At 40.7% G+C, this 10,712-nt stretch overlaps 2 protein-coding genes across 3 annotated transcripts; one reads left to right on the top strand and one right to left on the bottom strand.

Moving 5' to 3' along the window:
• On the top strand, window positions 1–2,544 carry hdac12 (histone deacetylase 12). 2 transcript variants are annotated; one of them, XM_029446905.1, is made up of 8 exons: window positions 1–199; window positions 286–429; window positions 751–910; window positions 1,001–1,197; window positions 1,321–1,471; window positions 1,703–1,819; window positions 1,902–2,044; window positions 2,163–2,544. In XM_029446905.1, exons 1-8 carry the CDS (start codon window positions 59–61, stop codon window positions 2,184–2,186), a joined length of 1,077 nt encoding a protein of 358 aa, XP_029302765.1. In that variant the 5' UTR covers window positions 1–58; the 3' UTR covers window positions 2,187–2,544. The 2 variants fall into 2 exon arrangements, with proteins under 2 accessions (XP_029302765.1, XP_029302766.1); XM_029446906.1 differs by having other exon boundaries at window positions 54–191.
• A 91-nt stretch (window positions 2,545–2,635) lies between these two features.
• Window positions 2,636–9,652, bottom strand: trmt9b (tRNA methyltransferase 9B). Its single transcript, XM_029446904.1, has 4 exons — window positions 9,407–9,652; window positions 5,491–5,690; window positions 5,145–5,318; window positions 2,636–4,780 (listed from the first exon to the last, which is right to left on the bottom strand). The coding sequence occupies exons 2-4, from the start codon at window positions 5,645–5,647 to the stop codon at window positions 3,834–3,836; spliced, it is 1,278 nt and encodes a 425-aa protein (XP_029302764.1). The 5' UTR covers window positions 5,648–5,690; window positions 9,407–9,652; the 3' UTR covers window positions 2,636–3,833.
• Window positions 9,653–10,712: the final 1,060 nt, after the last annotated feature.

Raw genomic sequence — 10,712 nt, 5'->3', positions numbered from 1 at the left:
TGCCCCACGTTTGTGGGCTCGTTTCATAACATCCGTCTGCAAAACAATTCCCTGTTTTATGTTACATAGTTATTCAGGATTAACGTCAGTTAGAGAAATGACCTGCATAAAACTAATATTTTCTCAAAGACCTTGTCTAAAAGTGGGACGGCTGGTCGCTGCAGCTTTCACCTCCTGCAGACGTTTCCATGGTGAACTAGTAAGAATTCATATTCATGAAAGTATATTACAAACACAATGCATTGCATTCAATCTGACCTTGCAGTGCGCCTTTTCACCTTGCAGGTAACACGTGAATCCGGCGCACTTCCGATAATTCATCACAGCAAGTATGTGTGCGACCTCCCACCCAACCACAGGTTCCCTATGGGCAAGTTTCCGCGGGTCCTGCACTTTTTAATCAAAGATCAAGTCATTACAGAGAAACAGGTGAGCGATGCATTGATATGTTCAACTAAAAAACACAATTCTGATCATAGTTTATTATTATTTAGTGCTGAAATGTATAAATAACCAATATGGATGATGAGAAAATGAATTGACAATTTATTTTTAATAATAGCGGGACTACCCCTGGTTTATCACTGTGTCATTTGATATTGATTTAGGTTTTGGACAATTACAGATGTTACTCGTTACTTTTACAGTAATTGATCAATAAGAACAAACATTGATATATTAATTATTATATTAGTTACTGCTGAAAGCACTTTTATCGCATTTCCCTGTTAATTTCCTTCTTCACAGTAGGTGTGGGTCCCTGAAATTGCCTCTAAAGATATACTCGGCTGTGTGCACACTGCAGAATACTTGGACAGCTTCATAAATGGTAAAATCAATGAGCAAGAACAGAGGAGGACAGGTTTCCCCTGGAGTGAAGGCTTAGTGAGACGCTGTCGATACGAAACAGGTGAGAAGAACATCTGACGTGTCTTGGCGGTGTAACAGCTGAATGGCCAGGAAAGATCACACCACATGACACCTTCTCTGTTGTTGGCAGGTGGGACTGTCCTAGCTGCCGAAGTAGCTCTGCAGAGGGGTCTGGCCTGCAGCACAGCGGGAGGAACCCATCATGCCTTTCCGAGCTATGGTTCAGGGTTTTGTCTCCTCAATGACTTAGCAGTTGCCGCCAAATACCTGATGGGCATCTCCTCGCCTAAAAGGAGGATTCTGATTGTGGATCTAGATGTGCATCAGGTAGTCTCCGCTACTTTTAATGTTCTGGCACCGATATGTCATAATTACAACATGTATCTTTGTTCTGGTTGATTAGCTCTCCTTTTTGTCAGTAGTAAAACTGTCTTCTTTTGCATCCAACAGGGTGATGGCACTGCTTTCATCTTTAAAGACGAGCCGTGTGTGTTTACATTCTCAGTGCATTGTGGGAAAAACTTCCCCCTCCGTAAACAACAAAGTGACCTAGATATCAGCGTGGAGGATGGGCTGGAAGACAAGGAGTACCTCTCCACAGGCACGATCACATAGAACATAATACATAAAATATGTGTTCAGAGTTTGGAGCCAAATAGTTGCTGTCAAGTCACGAAGTCTCAGTTTGAGTACAAGTCTTCAAATTTCTATGAGCTTAAATTTTCTTTTCTGTTTTCTCTTACAACAAAACTATTTTAGTTAGTAGTTAGTTATCAGTCATTTGAATGCACCACTTGTTTCCATGAACTAACATGTATGACGATCTCAACAGTGGCGGCCCACCTCCCCTGGCTGCTGGAGACTTTTCGTCCAGACCTGGTTCTGTACGACGCAGGCGTCGACCCTCATTGGGAGGATGAACTCGGGCGGCTTCGTCTGACTGACCAAGGTGAGTGATAAATTTGACACCCGAGTACTTCTGCCTACAAATCATTCCTGGACGTTTTTGAAGGGCTGTGAGTATCTCCCAGGGCTGTATCAGAGAGATCTTTACGTGATGAAGACTGTAGTGAGCAGAGGTGTTCCTGTCGCTACCGTTATCGGAGGAGGATACACGAAAGATATCGACAAACTGGCCCTCAGACACTCCATGGTCCACAGAGCAGCAACTCAGGTACAGGACACATAGATGCTTAACCAGACGCCGGATTACCCTTCTCAATACATAATCTTTTACTTTAACAGTGTACAAAATGTGAGTGGATATTGTATTAATGTTCTTCATATTTCAGGTTTGGAGGGAGTGTGGAATGTAAAACCTTCATTCCCCAAATCAAGAAAGCCCTCAGAGCAACTAACTGGTACTTGATCTTTAGAAGCTAATGCCAATATTGATAATAATAACAACTAGTATTCAGTATATATGCTGTGCAGGTAATAGCATTACATATTTATCAATTAGGAAAATATTCTTTTGGACACAAAGGATACCACCATCTGGTCAGAGTAGCTGAGCTCTACTTAGGATATTTTAATTTGGAAATGTGCTGGTTATGAGAGTGACTCCCTAAATCAGTATTTGATATGTTGGCTGAATATGTTGCTGTCTACTTTATCAAAATACTGTATCTATAGTAGCACCTGACTGTGTAACTGTAATTAAATAATCTTATTGTACTACATGCTCGGTGGTTGTCACTGATTGAAGATGTTGAAGTACCAAATTACAGGTATTATTCATGACAGTGAATGCAACACAACAACATACATGAACAAAAATATTTAATAAGGAAAAACAAAATAAAACTCACATGTATTTACATCAGGTCACATAAGCCATTAAGGTACCAGTGTCACTTGAGAACAAACAGTTGGTCCACACATACTGTACTGATAAAGATATGCACAGTCCTTGGCATAAATAGGTACATTAGTATGTTTCAAATTTCACCTATTTTTATGTCATTCTCTGACATCAAGCAGCGACATATTTGTGGTACAGTGCAATGTTAATTCACAGTATACGAGGCAGTTGATTTGCTGAAACATACCAGGGGTATAGTTCAGCTCGTTACTTCAACACAATACAGTAAACAACTATTACAAACATCAATCACACGCACACTGGCAACACCTTCTGTGAAACACAAAACTGCACAAATGTTTTGGAAGATATTCTGCACAACTTTGAGCTCTTCTTATGATAGATTACACAAGAGCAGTTTACACAGTCTCACCAAGAAGTCCATGATGGATACTTGCTGCACGTTTAGCTTATATTCAGAGTAAAGGAACGTGTAATTGTAACACAGGCAGACACAAAGAATTACTGTAATCCACTGTAATCAATAAATGAAAACATTTAACAGCAGGTGGAAGAGTGTACAGTATTCTCACAAATTCCTCTTTGGCCAATATTAAAAGTCCAAACAGAGAAACATCTCTCTTGAAGAAATGCTCTTTTAAAAAAAAAGAGTTAAAATCATTAGCGGCTCTGGAGCTCGCTGTGGTTTGATAATAAAAATGAATTATTGATACTAAAAGAGAATGCACACACGTTGGATATCTGGATACTGCTTGTTGGTTTCATGTAGTGACAGAATAAATACTTAAAAAATGTGGAATAGGATACAGTGATAGCCATTGTTGATCACCACAATACTGCTGCTGCAAAATCATTAAAGCGATGCCATGTAAACTTACATTTAATGCTAGCTATGGATAGGTCTGTCACACAGCTGGTTCTACCAGAAACTAACACAATATTAATAAATCACATTTACCAAACAGTGAAGCAGAGCCTTGCAGCGGGCGAGTAGTTTAGTGTTTGGTGTACCTTTAACAATGGCTACATTTGTATATTCACTTTGTAGTCACAAGAATGTAATAATATTCACATGTTTGACTCAGTGCTAAAACTTGAGGCAGAGTTAATGCAAAAATTAAAAATAAGTTTTAAAAAATCATATTTTCCATAAAAGAACTTTCTCTGCCACCACACACCAGTTGGCATGATCAAAGTAGGTGTGTTTGACATGAAGCTCTTCAACATGATTCTCTATCAGCTCTGCCAGTTCTCCCTCCCTAAAGACGTGATAGTACCTCAAGCAGGAGCCCTCCACCTGCCCCTCGCTCCCCGGAGGACTCCTTGTGCTTTCATGCTGCTCTTTTCCCCGCAGCCCTCCTGCACTTTCATCGCCAGGCTGCTTTAGGTGCTCCTTCTGGAAAGGGACCAAATCTGGCAGGGCCAGAGAGCCACACTCCTGGGCTAATGATACAGAGACACTCTGGTTTTCTATGCCGCCGTTGTTGTTGTTGCCTCCAGGATCATTTTGTCCCTTGTGCAGGTTTGTGACTGAGTCAAAGACATCCTCCTCCGATCCGATCACAGACGGTGGGGAAAAGAAGCTCGAGACCTGTTTGATGAGGCCTCGTCCTCTCCCCCACTGCCTCGCCTTGTTCCCCTCGTTTTCACCTGTGGGTGAAGATAAATTGCTAAGGTCTCTGGAGGACGACCGGGAGATGGCTAAGCTTCCAAAGTCGAACACAGAATCCAGAGACCTGGAGAAGAACCACAGTCTCTGTGTGCTCTGCTGTGGCGTGGTGCAGGTCAGGTCTTCCTCGTCTGCCACGGAGGATGTGCTTCTTACCTTCCTGTGCTTGTCAGCGTTGTCTATGGCTTCGCTCACACTCTGAGCTGTGGCCCTCCTCCTGGGTTTGGCGTTCTCCATGTCGGAGGGCGAATGAGGGTTGGGGTTCCAGGGAACGAAGATGTCCTGTTTCTCAAATTTACGACGTTTCTGCTCCATGGCCCACACGTAGATCATGATCCGTCCGCCCACTTGCAGGGTGCGAGCCATCTCCTTTATTGCTCGAATACGGCGTTCTTTGGTGGACAAATGATGGATGACTGTGACAAAAACATCAATTTGTCAGAATTAGGTAGGATAATGAGTAGGCATTTATTCAATTATGATGTTTAGTCACATTCAGCACTTGCAGTCATCAACACACATGATGTACACTGTATGGCACACAATACAAATGAATAGTGTGGGCGTCTGCTGTCTTTGCTCCTAATGACACTCTTTTCTTGGAGGACATACATGAATTATTTCACAGTGTTGGCAAGGCAAGCTTGTGGTAAAAGGATGTTTATCATTATTATGACTTCTATACATTTGAGGCAAATGGCAGCTACATTAGTTGGGCTTCATGCATATGGGGGGGGGGTTGTTGCTGATTGGGAGGAGCTCCCTTGGTTTGTATAATACCTGCAATAGAGAGCACAGCGTCAAAGCAGCTGTCTCTGTAAGGCAGATGCAGCCCGTCGCACATCTGGACCTCGTGTCCTTGGCTCCACGCAAAGTCCACCAGGGGGCGACAGACATCGCATCCCAGCTTGAACACCTCCTTGTTGATGTGGAGATACTTGCCATTGCCACAACCTGCCAAGGACAAGACAGTCAGCTACAACACAAGTCACTGATTAGATTTAAAAATACTCCTAGGGGATGCCAGTTTAAAAATGAATTCTTGTGTTTCCAAAAATAGGCACAAACACGGTATTTATGATCAAGGGATTGCCAAGATAACATCACTGCTGGAGGTGACACCCACCAATGTCAGCCACGATGCTCCCCGGCTGCAGGTCCAGCAGGAACTGTCGGACCTTCGGCCAGGCTTTATAACGGCTGTCGTTGAAATATGGAGCGATCTTGTCGTAGACACTGTGAACATGGTCTCTCTCGAGCTGACTGGCAGCCTCCTCCATCATGTTTGTCCAGGCTGCCTCATGCAGCGGCCTCACAGTATCATGCCTGCAGGGACAAACACATCTCTAAAATATTCATTCTATTTCATTGGGAAAATAGAAAATAGCAACGTGGACCCCCTGAAGGGAAAGGCACAGTGGTGTTTCGCTGCTTTCATGCTTTTCATGCTTTCTAAAAAAGGTTCAACAAGGTCAGCTAAAGGAGACGTTGATCAGAAGACACACACATCCATCGGTCAGGCAGCAGTGGTAATTTAACAACAAACCCTCCGCTTTGTACTTGAAATACCCGCTGCGCTCAGGATCAGTCACACTTCCACCCTGCAGTCCTCCAGAAGGACAGATTGATGTTCTGCACTATGAACAAAAGCCGTTAGGTTTAATTTGTCAACAATTGCCTGTAACTGTGAAAAATCCACAGCGGGAGTCATAAATTAACTAACAACCTAACCGAGAGGAAGCAGCCCCCATCTCACAGAGCACTCAGAAGGTTCATTTCTACAGCATCTGCGTCAAATTGTTTTTACGATAAGCGCAGAAGCTAAAGGTCAACACATAAATCATTTTGTTGGCAACAAGGTGCAAAACAAACATCAATAATGTTTTCGTGTTTCTTTTTACAAGACTTTCATCAGCCATGTTTGACACTCTGAAGGGGTTTTTATGTATTATAATCATTCATTCAGTGTAATAAGCAACGGAAGACTTCAGATCACATTCTGTGAATCTGTTATCTACTCTGACCCTCACTGATTCTGAGGAAGACTTTCAATTCCCAGGAAATTTAGGATTTAGTGTGCATGGATTTGGTCTGATTACATTATTTTCAAACATCTGACCGCGCTGCATAACTGAATAACGTCACAGCTTTATTTAAGGTTGTTGTGGTTGACATCAAATGAAAACTATGTTTCTCCTCCTTTGATACATAATTGTGTATCTTTTCAGTTTCTTTTCAAAATTAAGGATTACTGAGAAAAAACATTCTGATCATTTCTAAGAAAAGATTATGCGAGTGAGGTAGTATGGTTAGAAAACTATCCATGACAGCCGTTTATTAAAACAGTAGATTATCCCAGAAATGAGAATTTTACTGTTTAACTTTCAGAGATGTGTTATAGAATTTCAGAACAGATTGCAAGTTTTGGGATAAGATAATTGAGATGTTTGTGTTGCGTCTGGTTTTCACAGCTCCCACTGCAGTCATCTCAGTTTATTAGGATGCGGCCCACAGCTCCTGCAGTAATCCTGCGGCTCCCTCAAGCACTATATGTACAAAGAGTTTTCCTATGTTGTCAGCCAAAAGATAACATTGTTGTTTTATGCAAAAGAGATCTCAATATGCAGAGATCCTGTGTTGTTATCTTTCATAACGTATTATCGTGAGGTTTCATTCATTTCATGCAAAGCAAACCCAAGCATAACACAATTTACATAACACGTTGACCACAAAGAGATTTCTAAAGCAGATGTGTACAAACTGCACATGTTTGCAAAGATTAATAATTTAATCAAACTAATAATCTCAATACGATTTTCAAAACTGCCTTTGCCCAAACACTTCATCACATGCTTCTCACATGGCATCGGTTGGTTGAGATAGGTCAGGATAGATATCTAGCTAAATTACTCTTTATTAACAACAATCTTCAGACCTTAGTCTTTTTTTTTTATTATAACAGGGATTATATTCCTCTTCACAAATGTGGAATGATTAAGTTTATTGTAAAACTGTGGTCTGCTAGGAATATTTTGCGTTTATAATATTTTGTAGACTAGGCTACAAAGAAGCCAACTCCTGAAGAAGTTCTGCAACTAATGAGGAAAATATCATTTTATATGTGGTAATAGCTAAAAAGATTGTTTTCTAACAATTGAATAAGTTGTGCAGTAAAGTAAGCCATCCGTCTTTGTCTGCATTCAACATCTGATTCATATAAACACTGATATTAAGAAACAAATCATCAATAAACCACAGAGTGCAAGATCCGTGCACAATCTGGGACAAGGACTTTCTGTTCTATGTGATATACAGGAGATCATCTGTCATTTCAGATCACATGGATGGAAGTTGTCATGTGTGAATATACCAGCAGATACTCGAGGAAAGTTTACCATTTATGTTTATCTACAGTTGCATTGCATACTATTTAAATTACAATCCACTTCCAGCTTCATCCACACTGTGAAACTCTGCTCACGGTTGTTTTAGTTCTCTCTTAATATAGCACCACATCTAGAAATAAACATGTTAGTCTGTCCTGCAGTTGACATCCATCTACCTCTGCTTTAAGACGGCCTGTAAAATAATTCCCAATAACCAATCTAAAACAGATGCAACCTAATGAGCCATGCGTCGCCAGTGCACTTTGCTGATGAGGTTAGCCAGAAGGAAAGCGATCAGAAGGATATGTCCTTGCATGTAATATAACCTGGTGCCCCCTTGTGTGAACCGCTGTACACAATGAACATTACTGGGAACATTAACGACAGGATACCGGTAACAAAGGGCAGCCTTTGCTACACAAAATGCAAATATTTCCCTCCATAAACTGATAGTCAGAGCCGTACCCTCACTGTGCATAGCCAGGCTCGTCTGTGTACTCCTCCGTCGGTAAACATAGTGTGTGTGCAGCATCCCCTCTTCCTTCACTCAGATCTATTTCTGGACCACCATCATCTGTTTCATCCCAACTAAGTGGAAGGAAAACATCCCTTATGTAACGTAATATGGCCTCCTAGGTGCTCAATTTCGCCTGAGTTTCCCTGGCTGTTCAGTAAACTGTGACAAACCTCGGCTGACATTATGTAACTGGCAGCTGGGGAGGCTCACAGCACTGCTTCTGACTGACAATGGGAACTAAAATTAAATCAGAGGACAGAGGCAACGTATGGCACACAGATTTGTCCAAGGTAATCAGCCATCACTTCCAGCTTCCCTGGCAAATCTTCAAATATCAAAATAAGTTAAGGGGATATTTTTGGTCACAACATGTACAGCCTAGCTCACAATATTAGGAGCAGCTTGCTTTTAAAGTTGTACAATTCTGCACATATCTAACCTTTAGATAACAGTTCCTGGTTAACTGAGCCCTCAGGTCAGACCTCAGCAGTGTTTTGATGAGATTAATGATATTATTATGAACACACAGGGCTGCAGTTATTCTACTAACCGCTGCATGAACACAAGGAACACAGAGAACAGGTTTATCCATAAAGTGTGTGCCAGCCATTAAATCAGTTAATGACTCAACATCAACATGTGGTGAGAGGTAGTCTTCTGAACTTAGTCCCCCCTCACTGCTGCAAGCATATATTGTTATCACTCTGCAATGTACAGAACCATACTTTATTATGTTTTTTTAAATATGCAGACAATAATTAGTTACTGTTTTCACAGGATTTAGATATAGAGCACACATATTGGACAGGCAAAATGAAACTCGGTTAAATCAGAATATAGTTTTTTATCCATTCTGTGTGCTTTGAAACGTATTACAATGTACAACCACACATATTCGAATGTAAGAATTGATTTAGGGTATCAGCCTTGTCCTGCATATGGGCTTGTACTTTATGTCCCACCAAAGTTTCTTATTTTCATTTCAAATGTGCATGCACATTTATCCAAGGTCGGATTTCAGACATTCAACAAACCCAAATATAATGCTAATACTGCAATAACTGCTACATTAATGTCAATATTTGCACATCCTCTCCTGCATCCTTATAATCGTCCTCAGAAAATGCAAAGCCTCTTACCGTAGCCTACAAACCGCCGTGCAATGATCCGCCTGGACCGCCTCTATCCTCAGGTTGCTGGAGGTAAACTTCCCTCTCGTATCTATATGATCGTTCTGCCATAAGGATCAGAGGCACGCGCTCGACACAGCTGCACCGAGTACATTATTAACGACATCGCGAGGACAGATAACGTTAACGGAGTGAAGTACCTGCCGTGTGTGACCGCCATCAGCGGTCTGTCTGCCGGACGGTATCAAATCCATGGCATGTTGAGGTCCACACCTGTCAAGGTAGAAAGGAACAACAGCAGGACTTCCGGTGAAATGTTTCAAAATGAAAGCCTCATTGGTAAAAGAGTAAAAACCGTAGCCTGCCAAGCAGCCAAAGTATTGGGTGTTACCAAACATTTTTGAGGCAAGATTCCCCCTCCAAGTTAACTTCTGTGTGTAAGTAAAACAATATTTACATGGTATCTTTTAAAATGTATGTTTTTCACTCCAAGCATTATGTCATGGACGGTGAAACAAACGAAAACAAATCAGTAACATGAACATCACACAAAATAAGGCAATAGCCTACAATTAAAATGAATACAACAATATGAGATAAAGGTAAAAAAGCAAATATTAGATGATTAGGACAATTCAGTATAATGATAAGAAGAATGTTTAACCCTTCCTAATGATAGGGATTATAGTGATTTAATATAGTTTAATGCAAATCCAATGAATAGTTCACAGACTGGAGTGTGCAATTGCTCTTCCTATCATTTAAACTAGATCTATAAATCACAAGCAAAGCCCTGTGCTTTCCTGGATGAGGTGTCTTCTCTGTTAAATAGAAAACAGTGTAAATAACTATATTGGCACAGTAATTCACAACCTACTACTTACTTAATGCACATTTTCTTGTTCTGTTCTGACATATTGATTGATTGATTTTAATCTGTATTCTTCCTCTTTTTGGCTAAATGGATGCAGATGATGATTTTGTGTTCCAAAAACTACCAAGATGAAATTTACCTGACTATTTCAGTGAGACACAGTTTCATGATAGATAGGCAATTGTATTCACTTTTGTACTGTCACGTTTTTTTACTCCACAGTGATTTATTTGTATACCGTACTGTTATTTTTTATTTAGTCTGCACAATAGGATAAATCTCCTTGGATATGAGCCAAATCTAAGAAATGCAGAGATAGATGAGGGAGGATAAAGGACAGAAAATGCAGCTGCTATATGACAAAAGGATGCCTCCAAAAACTGATTTTATAACTTATTAATGTACTTTATACAGCTGCTTACTACTTGTCTTTTTCTCTTC

This window comes from Cottoperca gobio, chromosome 13 (assembly GCF_900634415.1).
Source record: "Cottoperca gobio chromosome 13, fCotGob3.1, whole genome shotgun sequence".
Lineage (NCBI taxonomy): Eukaryota > Metazoa > Chordata > Actinopteri > Perciformes > Bovichtidae > Cottoperca > Cottoperca gobio.
The sequence above is the reverse complement of the archived record's forward strand: the minus strand, read 5'-3'. Positions and strand labels throughout refer to the sequence as shown.

Bases quoted from the DNA above. Each gene is read 5' to 3' on its own strand.
- hdac12 (XM_029446905.1), top strand. From the start codon at position 59: ATGTTACATAGTTATTCAGGATTAACGTCAGTTAGAGAAATGACCTGC. The intron at 200-285 runs GTAAGAATTCAT...TTCACCTTGCAG, and splicing joins GACGTTTCCATGGTGAACTA to GTAACACGTGAATCCGGCGC. The intron at 1,820-1,901 runs GTGAGTGATAAA...AGTATCTCCCAG, and splicing joins GCTTCGTCTGACTGACCAAG to GGCTGTATCAGAGAGATCTT.
- trmt9b (XM_029446904.1), bottom strand. From the start codon at position 5,647: ATGATGGAGGAGGCTGCCAGTCAGCTCGAGAGAGACCATGTTCACAGT. The intron at 5,319-5,490 runs GTGGGTGTCACC...TGTCCTTGGCAG, and splicing joins GAGCATCGTGGCTGACATTG to GTTGTGGCAATGGCAAGTAT. The intron at 4,781-5,144 runs GTATTATACAAA...TTTTTGTCACAG, and splicing joins CGCTGTGCTCTCTATTGCAG to TCATCCATCATTTGTCCACC.